Consider the following 17,069-nt stretch of genomic DNA (forward strand, 5'->3'; position numbering starts at 1 on the left):
CTCATTGTTTCTGAGGACAAGGTGAAGACCCACTGAGGACAGCCCAGGGGGAGAGGGGGCACCTCTGAGAACTGTCCCACTACTGAAATGTGTGTCCTTCAGGAGACAGCTCAGTGTCACCTCCTCTGGGAAACCGTCCCCAGTGATGCCCAGACAATGCTAGACAGTCCTCCCCTGTGTGTCCCTGTGGCACTGAGCCCCTCTCTGTCATAGCACGGTTCAGGCCTGCTTCCTTCTCCCACCCTCCCCAGTTCAGCCATGAGCTCTGGGTGGGCGAGGGCCCTTATCTCAGCAGGGCTGGCTCCTCGGGGCAGGGGCGCCCCAGTCATGAAGCACTCAGTGCACGTCTGTCTGTTCAGTAAGTCGATGTGCCAGCCTGAAGACAGGCCTCAGACCCTGTCGTCGCTGCTCATTGCCAGCAGAGTGGCCCAGACAAGCCTAGCAGCATGGACAACAGAGGGTAGAAGCCTGGACGGATGTCACGCAGGGTGAAGCTATTATTGAACTTAGCATGTCACACTTTAAAGCCAACCTGAGCCTGTCTGTCGCCTACCTGTTTCTAAGACAGTGACAAGGTCATGGCTCAGGCGCTGTCATGCTTCTCCCAGCAGCCAAAGCACTTGCTAATTTGCACGGCTGTTCATTCAGCCACCGCTTACTAAGCACCTACTGTGCTTGGGACACTGACACACAGAACGAACTTGGAAACTAGTCATGAGGCACCAAGTGACAAATACCGTGAGTGCAGATAAACGTCATTAATCTCTCTCTCTCCCCCCAGCGCCCGCTACGGGCACTGGCATAAGAACAAGGCCCCGGGGGAGTACCGCAGTGGTCCCCGCCTCATTATTTTCATCCTCGGGGGCGTGAGCCTGAATGAGATGCGTTGTGCTTACGAGGTGACCCAAGCCAGCGGAAAGTGGGAAGTGCTCATAGGTGAGTGGGGCACGTTTTCTCTGGGGAAGGGGCTGCTTCACTGCATCTGGACACCATTCCACGCGTCGGTGTCATCCTGTCCTCGATCTCCATCACTCCTGCAAATGTAGTCTCTAGGCCCGCTTGTGGACGGCAGAAGCTAAGGGGCGAAGGGTCTCTTCCTCGTGTGTCTTGATGAGAGGCACTGCATGCGGTGAGAAGGGCCCGGTCACGGACTCCAGCAGCCCCAGGCTCACGTTCCTGCTCTGCCAAGTGGGCACCTTGAGCAAGACCCTCAGCTCCCAGGCTGCTACTTCCTTACCCAACAACATGGGGTTCGCCATACCCACTTACAGGCTTGCACTTGGCCTGTCAGGGTCCTGGCATTGGGCTTCGCGTCTGAAAGATGCTCGGGGAATGGAAGGTAAATTATGACCCCTGCTCTCCTGTCAGTTGGAGATGGACAGTCCCGGCATAGTGGCCTGACTGCTGGACTCCACTAAGGTTCGCCTACCAGTTCCTGCCTCTTCTAGGCCGATTATACCCTTTCTAGTATTTCCTGCTGGTTTTCCAGAAGAAAGGCAGCAGCTCACAAGAGCTGACTTACTGCAGCAGGAGAGGAGTTTCTCCTTTTTCGTGTCTGCAGGAGCTTCCACAACTTCTAGGCTTGGGAGAGGAAGAGTGAGCTGAGAAAGATCTTGCTCGCTCCAGATGCCTTCCCTTTGTCTTATCTTTCCCTTAAAATGGAGTTGCACCTGCCTAGGGTGCCTCTTGACGTTGACTGACAAGAGGCTGTTGGCACCTGCTGCCCGGACCAGGCCCTGCCCTTTCCCCTTATCTTGATACAATGGGTCAGTTTTATACCTCCACTTTGGGGTGACCAGGTCACAGTGCCCCCCAAGTCTCGGAGTGAGCGTGTCCTGCAGACCAGTGCATATGGCCGTTCCTGGGTCTATCAAGATGGACCTGGCACTCTCACCCTGCCTTCTAGATACCACCAATTCAGTGGGGAGACTGGACTTCCCCCCGCTCTGCCTCCCCACTCCCTGAAGCTTACCCTGTCTGGTTACCCTTTCTCCCTGTATTGTTTTGTCCTTTTTATTACATAGGCCCCCGTGATAAAGCTCTCTCTGTTCCCTGCTTGCATACATGTTGCATGACCATGTCGGCTAATTCTCAGCTCAAACACAGCTTTCCTGGGCAGAAGCTGTCCCAGCCAGGCTTGGGTGTAAATCTCCCTCTTCGACTTTGGCCCTGACTCGAGGTTCCCCGTTGGGAGGTGGAGACCTGGGGAGAGAAAGTTGCCCGTGCAGATCCACGGGGAGGCCTTGTGCAGACAGCTAACGTCCGCTGTGTGGCCTCGCCCGCTTGGTGCATGCCGGCCGTGTGCGTGTGCGTGGCGTGCGTGTCCTGCTTTCTCACACCTCGTTGGCTGCTTACAATGTAGGCCTAAGTTGGCATGTTCCTGTAACGTTCCTTTGTTCAAGCAGTCAGCTGGCCTCTGTTCTCCTGCAGGTTCTACTCACATTCTCACTCCCACCAAATTTCTCATGGACCTGAGACACCCCGACTTCAGGGAGTCCTCTAGGGTATCTTTTGAGGATCAGGCTCCAACAATGGAGTGAGAGCCAGAGAAACAAAGTAAAAGCAGCTTATTACAGAAAAGAAACTCTTCCACTCTGAAGGGTTTTCTTTGATTATTCCGTCACTCTTTTTTGTTATTTTTCCCTTTTCAGTTTATTATTTCTTTGATTTTCTTTCAATTAGAAAATGCTTGCAGTTCTTAACACCGATTGAAAATGTGTCCGAAGCCACCCTCACACTCCCAGCCACGAGGACCCCTGGGCTCCAGCTCGCCGGCTCACTCGGCCAGCTGCAGCCCACTGGGTTCCAAACCGAAAGTGAGAACAACGGCCGTGAAGAGGCCTCCAGAGGAAGCTGCCAGCTGAGGGGCGCCGGCCGCCTGGTGCCCACGCCTGCTGGCCCAGGGGTGGGTTTGTGGGCACCAGGCAGAGAACGCAGAGCGTCCTGGTGTGATGTGATGTGGGGACTTGAGAGTGAGGCCAGCAGGAGTTCAAGGGACTGTCGTGTCCAAGAAGGCAGAACTCCAGTGGAGATAGCCATGGGGACCTGATCACAAGGAAGGCTCGGCAGAGAGTGTCAGAATAACCTCCAGGGCAGGGGAGGGAGATGTGTAAATACCTCTTTCCCAGGACGGGTGCTTAGCCCAGAACGATTTCTAAGGGGTGATGGGGCCATGAGCCACTAAGTACTTGGTGAGCTCCAGCCATCAGTGCAAAGAGCTTATGTCTCACGTTCCTGTGGGCAAAACAGCACCGAATAGTCATTTGCTCTTTTAGTAGGTGCTTTTATCTTAATTCTCCTGTGGATCCTTTCAAGAGTTGAGTAATCACAGTCCTACACCTGTTGAGGTCTTGGTAAGATCTGAGAGCCTTGGGCTAGAAACCGGCCTTAACACCAGTGTGTTGTTTTAAAGAGCATCTTCTCTCCCTCACGTGCCTTTATCTCAGTTTCCCAGGAACTCGTGGTCTGTTTGGTGGATGATCCAGATTTTATTCTTGTCCTCGTCCTTCCTCTCTCTTTCCATCCTTCTTATGTGCTCGGAATCTCCTATAATGTGTCTAAATGGCGACTGATACTGAAGGACGCCACTGAGCTATGTTAGGCATTCTGTGATGAGGCCACGTTTTGTGTCCCTCACTTCATGTGCTCCACTGACTATGGCCCTGAAAATGCCCCCTTGCCCTGGGCTAGACGTGGCCGGTGAGTCATGGAGCATGAGCCACCTGTGAGTAGTGGAAAGACCACGAGCACCTGTGACTGCGGGTCACTCCCCCTTACTGAGCCACAGTCTGTGGAACACAGGAGGCTGGATCGCAGGGCCCCAAGGCTCCTCCGAGCTCTGACCTGCTGTCACTCAGTAATTCAGATCGGTGACTCAGACCTGCGGTCCTGCCCCCTCTCGTGCACTCTGCTGAACCTCGGGGGAGCGTTCTCTCAGGGCTGGGCTAGGGATACATCAGAGCATGCGTGTTTGTATAAAGAGAATGCGCTCCATCCAAGGAGGACTCTCTCTAAAGGTCCACAGGAGGCCACCCGTTTATCTCCTCCCCTTTCCCTCCCTTGGCCAAGAGATGGCTGCCCCCACCCCGGGCAGTGGTGAGGTGAGAAAGAGCCCAGGCTGCCTTCCCCTAGAAAGCAAGGCCAGTGGGTGGTGAGTAGGAGCCATTGTTGAAAAACAGTCGTTGTTTAGAGCACCTCAGTAGCTTGGAATCAGACAGCTGGTCCTGTGTGCAGAAGGCAGGTAGGTGGATGGCATTCACTGCAAGATGTGTTTTAAGGCTTCTAGAAGGACAGGTGTTCAGTCGAGGCAGCAGCAATGGCAGAACACTTGCAGGACTGGAAGACTGACAAACCCGGACCCCAAGGGCTCCTGCTAGGGTTCGCCAGGGATTCGCTGCTTCGGAAGCAGCCTCCCCGTTGCAGACTGTCATCCTTAGTTTTACGTCCCATCAGCAGAGCAGCTCTCGGCTGCCGTGGGAGCAGAGAGAGCGCGAGTGGACTCTGGTTGTATTCTCGGCTTCTGGAATGCTTTGTTGGGCAGTGCTGGGTTTTAGAGAGCTCGGTTAAGAAAGAGCGAGGCACAGAGCCCTGATACCACGGAGGCCGGAAGGCAGGTCACAGTCTGACCTGCCCCATTCTGTTGTGACTGTTCAGGTGACCAAAGACTGGGCCAGTACAGGACATTAGAGAGCCAGGGTTGTCCCCAATGCCGGTACTTGCGGGAACTTAGCTTTTAAGAGTTTTGCGCTCAGTGCTGAATGAGGGTGTCCCCAGCAGGCTGGTGCGTGGGCACCAGTGCCTCGCTCTGTCCTGCTGGCCCCTCTCTCTCCTGGAGCTGAGGCCAGCTCCCAGGGTCTGGGTTAAAGGGAGCGGGCGTGGATCGCTGATGTGCACAGATACCACCAAGGCTCATCTTAACCCCCACCAATCCATCATCCCCCATGTCTGAGACGTGAAGTCTTTTGATCAGATCTTCACCTCTACACTGGGTGGTTTATGTTAAAGTGCTTGTCCCTTGGGAATGTCGGAGGCTGTGAGAAGCTGAGGAAAGAGGGCCAGCCGGCCGGATTAGACTCTTACACAGCACTTACACTTGGGAGAAAGCTTTTGTTTCTTTATGTTGAATGTTTGCTTTATTCCAGCTTGGGGTCATACAACTTTCATTTTTCAGGGCCACTCAGATTTGAATCCTAATTCAGAGCCGAGCCCTGGCCCAGCTGCTCTTTAAGCATTCCCCTGCATTTCCACTCTGGGGCCTGAGGCCACAGGGTGCCTGGAATTGAAACCAGTGGCATGGCCTCTGGGCCTGGCTGTGTCCCCAACCCACCGTGAGCAAGCACGCCACCGCTCTGGGCTTCCTTCCCCTGTCTGTGGTGCAGGGTGGGCCGGAGCACGTTCTCCAAACCTGGCGGACCACCACGCCCACCGGGGTTGCTCTCAGACGTGCATGTTCCCTGGCGCCACCCTGGATGTCCTGAGTCAGGAGGGCTGTTTCAGCCAAACCCAGGAATGACTGGACCAGCTGGTCTGTAAGGACGCTCCTGATTTTCAGATTCTCTCAGTGAGGAAAGCAGGATTGTGTCCCGGCGGAGCTCGCTGTGTCTGGCCCACAGCCTTGACAGACTTCTGGATGACGTGGTTTTTGGGGACCACTGTTCATCTTTCACAATCTTCCAGTTCTGTAGAATAAGAGGGACCCTCAGAGCCATAGGACCTCCTTCCTGTTCTGGAAGGTCCATACAGTCAGCCACCTATGGGTTCAAAATGAGAATGTTTGCAAAACGCGGATTACAAACTCACCCAGCCCAATTTGCAGTGTTTGTGGTGGTGAAAAGCTTGACCAGGTGTTAAAACATGCAGATGATTGGGTGGCAAGAAGAGGCTCTAGGGGGGCAGAGGGGGGGTGGTTTGCAATAACTCCAGCTGGTCTGGGTCCTTTAAAGAGACCAGGCAAGTTAGGGCCCAGGACTGTGCCTGTCAGGGAGAGCCCCGGAGGCCTCTCTGGTTGTCCCACACTCTTGGTCCTGGAAGTTTTGTTCTTTCAGCTGAAGACTGGGAGCACCAGATGGTCAATAATAAGATAATATTGGAAAGTTCTAGAGCGTGGATTCCTTAACCTCTTTTTGGTCTCCCCCAAATCCTGAATGTAAGCAAGGATAGGGAGCACTTTGGGGTGGGCATCTGATCAGAGGCCCCTTTTGACTTTTCCTCTAGTTCAAGCCGGCCTTCTTTTTTCCTGGAACTCAGTGGATGGGGGAGGGGGAGACTGTTAGCAAAAGTTTCTCTAGCACGTGCCCTGTTCTCACCTTTACCTGGAAGTGGCAGTCCCCGCACGGAGGACCCACAGCTGCCTGTCAGGGTGTAGACACACGGGCTGCGCCGAGTTGAGATTTGGAAGGCCCTCATTTTGGCAATGGTTCACTGTTCAGAGTTTGATAACCTTTATTCCTGTCTCCTCATTTGTGGAGCAGCCTTTGACCTCTCTTAGGACTAACGGAAGATTGGTAAGGTCACGGAAATGAGTGTACTTTGGAGGAAAAGGTCACCATAGCAACGCCCAGGGACATAGTGCTGAAACCTGTCACATTTGCTGAAGGGGCCTCAGGTCTGCAGAATAACGAGTCAGCTTCAGAGCGCAGGGCTGGGCAGGTTGCCCGCATAGGACATCACCCTCGGCGCCTCCAGGAAGGAGCCAGGCTTCCTCAGCAGAGCAGTGACCTGGTGGCTGGGGCTTGAACTGCAGAGCACCGGCTGTTGGAAGAAGCCCCTCAAAGTAGAGAGGGCTGTACGAGTTTCCTGCTGGTCTGGACTGGCTAGGAAGCTTCAAAGCCTGCAGTTCGAGCAGTCACGGGTCAGCTGAGCAAGTAGCCGTCAAAGGCCTAGGGACCCCGGTATTTGGAATCACTCCCCACAAGCTGGCCAAATCCTCCTTTGCCTGCCCTCTGGGTGGGACTCTAGCATCCTGCGGTTTCTGCTCCCCTCCTCCCAGGAAGGCCCGTCCCTTGCCCGCATCTCCCGGGAGGCACATTTTCAAGTTCGGATCTCTTTTGTTCAGTTTCTCCCACCAGGATCTCTTTCTTTGAAGCCCACTGCTGCATGCGTGCAGGCCTCATGCTCACACGCCAGTCACTTCTGTTCTGTTTGAGTAAGTCCATGTCCAAACCACACGATCCATGCATCTTTTTTTACTGCACTTATTAGATCTCTCTCCGTATGAAAAAGGACTTCATTTACTTTTATTTTTTATTTTTTTATTTTTGCAGTAGAAGTATTTCTAATTCCATTAGCTTAAAGTTTTGCAAGCATTTCCAATCTCTTACAATGCGCGGTCTTTGCAAGGTAAGGCCTCAGGTACCCGGCCCTTTCCCTTTCACACCTGAGGTCCCACCCACCACGGCAGGACCAACCAGCTGGCTACCGAGGTCAGTGGCTCCCCCAGTGTGCTCTGCCCATCAACTTCCTCCCTACCAGGCACCATCCTTTCCACACACAGTCCCCTCCCCACCCCCCGTCCCATCCCCAGCCTTTTCCCCTGCCATACGGTTTGGAATTTCTCTCCCTGGCTTCACCTTGAGTTCAAGAGAGACTTAGAAATGCAGCTGCCCTGTCCCCTGGCCGATTGCACTGAGCCCCCATGGAGAGGCGGGCTCCTTCTTTGGTACAGCCTGGGACCCTGCCTGAGCCAGAGGGGTGTTTATCCACAGTCCCCAAATGTCTCCCAGGCCTATTGTGACATGGCCTCAAACCCCAACCCTCCCTGCTTCCACTAGACTAAGACCAGGGTGGGGGCGGGGGAACGGATGAGGATCTGGGAATCCAGGAAAGGAAAAGTGTTTGAAACTGCAGCAGGCAAGCTCACCGTCTTTTCTGCCTCCCCCAGGATCCACGCACATTCTTACCCCACAGAAACTGCTGGACACGCTGAAGAAACTGAATAAAACAGATGAAGAAATAAGCAGTTAAAAAAATAAGCCACCCCTCCAAAAAGTGACCCCTCCTCCCACCGAGCACCTCGGCCCCTGCTGCTGACCGCCACGGTTACTTTGCTGGCCCTCTCCCCCCAACAGCTCCCCCGGCTCTGCACGCCCGGGCCGGCACTGTCGCCGCTGCATTCTTGTGTTTATTGATGCCCTCTTCTCGTTTGACACAGAAGAAAATAATGCATTGTGTTTTTTTAAAAGAGTATCTTCTATGTGTATCCTAAGAGAAGGAGTTCATGTGCGAGGGACACACTGCTGGAGAAGCTTTGGAACTGTCTCGAATGAATGGACACCTGCTCCCCGTTAGTTAGGATCCCGTGACCTTGTACATAACCCAGTGCGACATGTGCAAATTGCTTGAGTATGGGAAGGTAGACGTCTGGGTATTTTTAAAAACCTGTTTTGGGTTGTTCCTGTTCTTGTGGGAATCATAGAGATGTTTGTCCTTGGAGTATTTCAAGCGGAGGATTAATCTGTCGTCTCCACTCCAGTTCTTACCCCTCAGCGTCTGCTCTCATCCCGAGAAGCTTGGCAGTGAAGATCAGGTGACACCTCGTGAGGTTTGAGCTGGAACCAGCCTCTTTGCTTTCCTCAGTGGCTCATTCCCCCGGGGCTGTGGGTGGGGGCGGGGGGTGTCCACGTGAAGTCAGGCTGGGTGCCCTGGCCCACGTCCACCGCACTGTGACCCTGAGGGAAGGCGTTCTGCAGTCTGAGTCCCAGACAAATAAGGAGCAGGCATCCCCCAGAGGCCCTCATCTCCTGGAGAAGTAGTCAGGCCTGATCCTTTTGGCTGGACGCCTTCCTGCCCCAGGCATCACCCCCAACACCGCTCCCCTTTCTTAGTGGAGTCCGCCTGGGTAGAGCTCAGGGGTCAGGAAAGGACCAGGACAGAATGGGCTCTGCAGGCTCCCGGTCAGAGGGCCCTTTGCAGGAGAGAGCGCCCGCGCCCCAGGACTTCCCACTGCCCGGGGGGGTGCGCCTTGGGTTTGTACAGACCCTGTGCCCACTCAGACTGTCCTCCGGTTAAGATACTCCGTAATACTTTATTTTTTGTAGTGTGCGGTCATATGTCATCATGCTTGTAAGAGAAAATGATCCTTTTATTCTCTGTATAAAAACTTAGCTGTATAAAACTTAGCTCTAATGCAAAAATCTCGGAAGCAAACGAAGGGAGGATGGCTCGTCATCCTCCGACTCAGCAGTCCTCTGTTCTCCGGTAGTGAGCGCACCGTTTGCTCTGCTGAGGGGTGTCATGAAATATAATGACAGTGGAAGTCACAAAAACGTCCCCCGCCCAGCCCCCCGCCTCCCTTCGACTCCTGCAGACCGTGTGTGTGTGTGTGTGTGTTCCTGTCTCGTGGTGTCGTTGCCGACATGGTGTTCGCTAGTTCTCGCGGCCGCTTTCCTTTCAGAGTGCGTTCCTTGCCCGCACGTTAGGTGCATCGTGCTGTTCTCTTCTCCAGGCTCTGAAATCCCCCCTTTGCGCTCAGATGAGTTTCCTGGTCTGGCTCCCGCTCCTCCTTATGATGCCTGATTTCCTTAGGGCAGAACTGTAGGCACTGGCATTGCTTTCTTTCTTACTGTTCCTGCTCGTCCTGTCCCCTCCCCTTGACCAAACAATGCTCACGCTTCAGGACCTTGTTTGTCGAACATGTTGGTTTTCCTTTCTCTGTTATTTATATAAAAATAATTTATCAAAAGGATATTTTAAAACTAGTCTGTCTTGAAACTTGTTTACCTTGAAATGATCAGAATCTCAGTGTTGGAAAGTATTGAAGCACAAACATGTACCATCTCTGTACCGTTCTGTACTAAAGCACTTGAGTCAAATAAACGAATAAATCAGCGCCCACTCACTGTGTCCCCGGTGCGTCCTGGCCTGGTGTCCCTTCGGGGAGTGGAAGGAGAAAGCCTCCTGCACGGGTCCGCAGCAGAGGAGGCCAGCATCCCGGCCGTGGCCTAGAGTCTTCTGGATCCAGGTCACCGTTAACTCGCTTTAGGATCTGTGGCTGTCTCACATTTGGGGACAACCCGTGGACCTTGTCTGGGGCCCCCAGCAGTGACGGGGCACTGCTCGCAGATGAGACAATTCCTCCATCGTCCTATATCTCTCAATCTAGAATTCTCTCTGCCGCAGAGCCTGCAGGGCTGTCTCTGAGGATGCTCCCTCTGGAGCCTGTGGTGACAGTGCCTGTAGGACATGCCGTCAGGTCACTTGATCAGTGTCACTGCTCTCCTCTGTCCCTGCTGCCACACCATCCAGCCTTCTAATGAACTTCTTTCCAGATCAGACACTGCTGCGTGTCCTGCTGGTCTTGAAGCCTGTTTGTGACCTGGGGAGACTGCGATGGGTTTGGCCCAGCCTGGGGAGTAGACCCTTAAGTTAGGTTGGGGTCACACTGACAACCTGCTCAAATACTGGGCCCAGGGGAGTGGGGCTCTTTAGAGGAGCTTCTGCTTCTACTCTTTTGCCCGCAGTCACACTCTCCTTCAAATCCCCACCTGCTTTATGGCGTTAGGCAATCTGACAATCAAGGCACCTCCACAACCCAACTGTTGTCTGGTGAGCTTTGCCTTCAGGGAGATAATGGTGACAGTCAGGCCCCTCAAGTCCCTTGTTTGTTGGGTGGGTCCCCTCCCCATTTGACAGATGAGGAAGCTGAAGCTCAGAGATGCCGCCATTCACAGAGCTCGCTCCAGCCGAGGAGCATCGGACGCTCGTCGTCTTAGATCAGTAGTTCCTTCACCAGTAACCAGCACACCTTGGAATGAGATCTGAGACCAGAATTTTTAAATTCTAAATTGTTCTAAGCTGAGTTACATTACAGCAAAGTAAATACCATTTGCTCCTTCTTCCCAGGGCCACCTGGATCCTCCAGGCCCACAGCAATGGCTCGCTAGTCTCTCCCTGATTGTCCCTGACATCCCTTGACCCCTCTGGCACCTCTCTCTGCTCCACCCCCTCACCACCACCCAAGGCACACGAGCCTGGCCCTCGTTATGCTCCTGGCAGAAGTCCCGGTTCGCCTGTTACTCAGCACAGATGGAGCCTGCAGGCTGTTCCTCCAAGTCTCCGATGGTGTTACATATTCTGGGAGGGGCAGGGGCCTCTGAAACAAACCAGAGCATGCAGGATTGGACCAACAATGGCAATCCTACACCAAGACAGGTCTGTGAGCTGCAGCCGGTCACTCTCTTTCCGGGCCCAGGTCCAGGCTGGGGGGTCTCAGCCAGACCCTGCGGGAGGGCCTGGACACTCACCTCGGTGTGACACCAGGCATTCATTCCTGGGAGGCAGAGTGACCAGGAGCACAGACCTCAGCATCAGGCAGGCCTGGGTCAAATCCACACTTGGCTTCGTTCTACAGGACCCTGATGAGGGACTCTGTCAAGGAGTGGAGTAGTGATGCTGAGCTGGTCCACATAAGGACAGGAAGCACTCGATCATGTTGATGGTGATGACGACGATTCCCAATCACGTCTGAGGAACAAAGAACAATTGTGCTCACACATTAAAAAAAAAACCAAATGTCTGTGAACTAGAGAGTGGATAAATCGATGTTCATCTCCCCAGTGACTGGTCTAAGGCAGTTAAAAATGCATGACCAACACATGTCAACAAGCATAAATCTCAAAAACATAATGTTGAATGAAAAGAGCAACTTACAGAAGGATACATACAGAATGATGCATTTATGTAAAGTTTTAAAACCTCATAAAGGGGGGCTGGCCCCGTGGCCGAGTGGTTAAGTTCACGCACTCTGCTGCAGGCGGCCCAGTGTTTCATTGGTTCGAATCCTGGGCGCGGACATGGCACTGCTCATCAAACCACGCTGAGGCAGCGTCCCACATGCCACAACCAGAAGGACCCACAACAAAGAATATACAACTATGTGCTGGGGGGCTTTGGGGAGAAAAAGGAAAAAGATAAAATCTTTAAAAAAAAACCCCTCATAAAGCCACTGTTTAGTGCTTATGGTACATATGTTGTAAATGTGTAAAAACGTGAACGAGAATGATAAATACCCAAGTCAGGAGAGTGGCTACCCATGAGGAGAGGATGTTATGGTGAAGCCCCGTGTCCCCAGTCACAAAATGAAGCAGTGGCTTGAAAGTGCTTCATTGAATCAAATATATATAGATAATAATTGTAATTGTAGTTAATATATATTGAGCATTTATGATGTACCAGGCATGAGTGCTTTACATGTATCTTGCTGAATTTTCTCAACAACTTTAGGAATTAGATGTTATTATTAACCCTACTTAAAGATGGGGAAACAGAGCCACAAAGACAGAGTAACTTGGCCAAGGTCCCAGGCTGGCACATGGCAGAGCCTAGACTGAAACACAGCAGTCTGCTGCCAGAGCCCGGGTTCTCCACTATCAGAAAAACATTATCAATATAATAGACGACAGGATCCTGGTGTGAATATGGAATGTGCGTCTGTTTGGGCGGAAACTAATGACTCTTCGGGAATGATGATTTCACACAAGCAACCAAAAAAAGAAGAAGAGAGGAAATAAAACGTAGAACGATAAAAATTGGATTTTCTGGGCCAGGAAGGTACCCCTCCCTGGTCCCCCGTGCCTTCCCTGTTATGAAGGTACATTGTCAAGGAGTGGGTGACACACTGAGATGTATCAGTCAACTTCAAATGAAGCACAGTGACCTCGTCCATGAGCCAAGCAAATTTCCCCACACCAATGACAACACATTCTAGAGTGAAACCAATTAATTCCATCCCTAAAGCGGGGGAAGAAACCCAAACTACAGAGACAGCAATCGGAGTTACACTCCTTGGAATAAAAAGTGGCACTAGGGGCTGGCCCGGTGGCGCAGCGGTTAAGTTCGAGCATTCCGCTTCATGGCGGCCCGGGGTTCGCAGGTTCGGATCCCGGGTGCGGACATGGCACCGCTTGGCAAAAAGCCATGCTGTGGTAGGCATCCCACCTATAAAATAGAGGAAGATGGGCATGGATGTTGGCTCAGGGCCAGTCTTCCTCAGCAAAAAGAGGAAGATTGGCAGTAGTTAGCTGAGGGCTAATCTTCCTCAAAAAAAGAAAAAAAAAAGTGGCACCAGATACAATGTTGCCAAGAAGCTTGTAAAAACCAGCCACTGTTGACCTCCAGCATCCTTTGAGCAAATGACACTGTTGCCTGGTGGAAGCTGTCCTTTAGGAAGTGCAGTGTTAAAGTCCCCTACTGTTAGCATGTTACTGTCAATTTCTCCCTTTAGATCTGTTAATAGTTGCTTTATATACTTTGGTGCGCCTGTGTTAGGTGTGTATATATTCATAAGTGTTATGTCATCTTGGTGGAATGTCCTTTTATCATTATGTAATGTTCGTCTTTGTCTCCTGTTACCTTTTTTGGCTTGAAATCTATATTGTCTGATGTGAGTATAGCTGTACCCACTTTCTTTTGTTTGCCATTTGCTTGGAGTATTGTCTTCCATCCCTTCACTCTGAGCCTGTTTTTCTTTAGAGCTGAGATGGGTCTCCTGGAGGCAGCATATTGTTGGGTCTTATTCTATTTTATGTTTTTTGAGGAAGATTGTCCCTGAACTAACATCTGTGCCAATCTTCCTCTATTTTGTATATGGGATGCTGCCACAGCATGGTTTGATGAGCGATGGGTAGGTCCGTGTCCAGGGTCCAAACCTGCGAACCCTGGGCAGCTGAAGCAGAGTGTGTGAACTTAACCCCTATGCCCCTGGGCCACCCCCTTGGGTCTTATTTTTTAATCCATCCAGCTACTCTATGTCTTTTGATTGGTGAATTCAATCCATTTATATTTAAAGTGATTATTGATATACAAGGGCTTAATATTGCCATTTTATCTTTTTTTCCTGGTTGTTCTATATTTCCATTGTTTCTTTATCCTTGTATTTCTGTCTGCCATTTCAGTTTGGTGGTTTTCTGAGATGTTTTTCTTAGTTTCCTTATGTGTGTGTGTGTGTGTGTGTGTGTGTGTGTCACTCTGCTCTGATTTTTTGTTATATGGTTGCCATGAGGTTTGTATAAAAGGTCTCATAGATGAGATAGTCCTTTTTCTGTTGATAGCATCTTATCTCCATTTGTCTATGCAGGTTCCATCCTTTTCCTCTTCCCTTTCTGTTTTTGTTGTCACAAATGATCCTTTTTTACATTACGAGTTTGTTACCATGAAATGGTTATAGCTATCTTTGATGCTTTCTTCTCCTTTAGCCTTTATGTTATAATTGTTTACTAACCTATTCTGATATAGAGTTTCAATTTTCTGATTCTGTCTGTCTGTCACCTCACTCAAAGCTTTGTATATCTTTGCCTTTTGTTTCACCTAAGGGAAGTAATCAACTGCAGAAGGACAGTTACCATATGACTTCAGCCATATGCGGAAGATAAATAAACACATAGATACGGAGAACAGATTGGTGGTTATCAGAGTGGAAGGGGGTGGGGGAGGGCGAAAGGGGTAAATGGGCACGTGTGTATGGTGACAGACGGAAACTAGACTTCTGGTGGTGAACACGATACAGAAGTCGAAACATAATATACACCTGAAATTTATATAATGTTATAAACCAGTGTGACCTCAATAAAATAAACACACACACACACATAGAAAGTGGAAAATGATTTGGAAGAACAGTTGTCAACACTCATGCTTCCCTTTTCAACTGACTCAAACAGTGCTGAGCGGAGTTTGGTCCCCTCTTGGAAGGAGGGCTGCCTCTTTGTCAAGGAGAAGTGCTCAGATCAAGCTTGTTCTCTTTATCATTAAAATCCCATGCCCAGGCGACACCAAAAGCACAGGCAACAAAGGAAAAAAGAGATAAATTGGACTACATCAAAATTGAAAATTTCTGTATATCAAAGAACACACAATCAACAGAGTGAAAAGACAGCCCATGGAATGGGGAAAAAATATTTGCAAATCATGTATCTGATAAGGGGTTAATATCCAGAATATATAAAGACCTCCTACAACTCAACAACAACAAAAACTCAAATCAAAAATGGGCAAAGGACTTGAATAGATGTTTCTCCATAGAAAATATACAAATGGCCAATAAGCACATGAAAAGATGCTCGACTTGACTAATCATTAGGGAAATGTAAATCAGAACCACGGTGTGATACCACCTCACACCCATTAAGGTGACTACTATCAAAAAAACTCAGGGGCCGGCCCTGTGGCCATGTGGTTAAGTTTGCACACACTGCTTCAACAGCCGAGGGTTTTGCTGGTTCAGATCCTGGGCACGGACATGGCACCGCTCATCAAGCCATGCTGCGGTGGCATCCCACATGCCACAACTAGAAGGACCCACGACGAAAAATATACAACTATGTACCAGGGAGCTTTGGGGAGAAAAAGGAAAAATAAAATCTTTAAATAAATAAATAAAACTCATACGAGTTTCCAAGAGTAGTCAAATTCATAGAGACAGAAAGTAGAATGAGAGGCCGGCCCTGTGGCCAAGTGGTTAAGTCTGCACGCTCTGCTGCGGCGGCCCAGGGTTTCACCGGTTCGGATCCTGGGTGCGGACATGGCACTGCTCGTCAGGCCACGTTGAGGTGTTGTCCCAGATGACACAACTAGAAGGATGTGCAACTAAGATATACAACTATGTACCGGGGGGATTTGCGGAGATAAAGCAGAAAAAAAAAAAAAAAAAGATTGGCAACAGTTGTCAGCTCAGGTGCTGATCTTTAAAAAAAAAAAAAGAAAGTAGAATGATGGTGGCCAAGGGCTGGGTAGAGGGGAAAGGGGAGTCAGTCAGTGATTAATGAGTAGAGTTTTTCCTTTCTTTTTTTTTTTTTGAGGAAGATTAGCCCTGAGCTAACTACTGCCAATCCTCTGCTTTTTGCTGAGGAAGACTGGCCCTGAGCTAACATCCATGCCCATCTTCCTCTACTTTATAGTGGGATGCCTACCACAGCATGGCTTGCCAAGCGGTGCCATATCTGCACCCAGGATCCAAACTGGTGAACCCCAGGCCGCCGAGAATCGTAATGTGCGCACTTAACCACTGCGCCACCGGGCCGGCCTCACTAATGGGTAGAGTTTTAATTTTACAAGATGAGAAGAGTTCTCAAGATGGGTGGTGGTGATGGTTGCACAACAATGTGAATGCACTTAAGGCCACAAAACTGCACACTTAAAAATAGTTAGGATGGTAAATTTTATATTCTGTCACAGTTTAAAATAAAAATAAATTTTTAAAAATCTACCAGAAATTAAATGTATCCTCTCAAAATTCATATCTTGAAAACCTAACACCCAAGGTGATGGCACTGGGTGGGGCCTTTGGGAGGTGCCTGGATCCTGAGGGCAGAGCCTTCATGAATGGGATTAGTGCTCTTTATAAAAGAGACCCCACGAGCTCCCTAGCCCCTTCTGCCGTATGAGGATTCAACAAGAAATCTGCAGCCAGAAGAGAGCCCTCCCCTGACCAGGCTGGGACCCTGATCGCAGACTTCCAGCCTCCAGAACTATGAGAAATAAATGTCTGTTTATAAGCCACCCAGTCTGTGGCATTTTGTTGTAGCTGCCCAAAGACAAAACCCCATACTCAGAAATGGTTTTCCAGGGGCCGGCCCGGTGGCGCTGTGGTTAAGTGTGCACGTTCCGCTGCTTCGGCGGCCCAGGGTTTGCTCGTTCGGATCCCGGGTGCGGATGTGGCACTGCTTGGCAAGCCATGTTGAGGTAGGCGTCCCACATATCAAGTAGAGGAAGATGGGCACGGATGTTAGCTCAGGGCCAGTCTTCTTCAGCAAAAAGAGAAGTATTGGCTCAGGGCTAATTTTCCTCAAAAAAATAAAAAAGAAAGAAAAAGAAATGGTTTTCCAGTTAGCTGATACCTCCTTTGTGAGCCAAGGGGCCACTGGGAGCAGTGCCGAGAGAGCCCAGTTTCTGGGAGCGGCGAGTGGGGGGGGTCTGGCCATGTGAATGAAGGAGGCCACCACGCTCCTCGCCGGTGTCCCCAGTTGGCGGTGCACAGTTTGCCTTCTGATCTTCATGCAGTGCTGAAACTTGTGACCGCAGTCAAGTTGCAACCCCTGGCTGTTTCACTTTCTCCAGCTTGCTGGAGGTGGCACTAG

At 50.7% G+C, this 17,069-nt stretch overlaps 1 protein-coding gene across 7 annotated transcripts in view; it reads left to right on the forward strand.

The window, feature by feature from the left end:
• Positions 1-9,831, forward strand: part of STXBP1 (syntaxin binding protein 1) — a 65,060-nt gene extending 55,229 nt beyond the window's left edge. For 3 of the 7 annotated variants that reach the window (XM_070596597.1, XM_070596600.1, XM_070596599.1), the window contains 3 exons: positions 782-936; positions 2,431-2,556; positions 7,880-9,831. In XM_070596597.1, coding sequence (XP_070452698.1) covers positions 782-936; positions 2,431-2,540 — 265 coding nt within the window. In that variant the 3' untranslated portion in view covers positions 2,541-2,556; positions 7,880-9,831. Of the gene's footprint in view, positions 1-781; positions 937-2,430; positions 7,422-7,879 lie in introns of all 7 variants that reach the window. The other 4 variants (XM_070596598.1, XM_070596601.1, XM_070596602.1 and 1 more) reach the window with 2 other exon arrangements.
• Positions 9,832-17,069: the final 7,238 nt, after the last annotated feature.

This window comes from Equus przewalskii, chromosome 26 (assembly GCF_037783145.1).
Source record: "Equus przewalskii isolate Varuska chromosome 26, EquPr2, whole genome shotgun sequence".
Taxonomy (NCBI): Eukaryota; Metazoa; Chordata; class Mammalia; order Perissodactyla; family Equidae; genus Equus; species Equus przewalskii.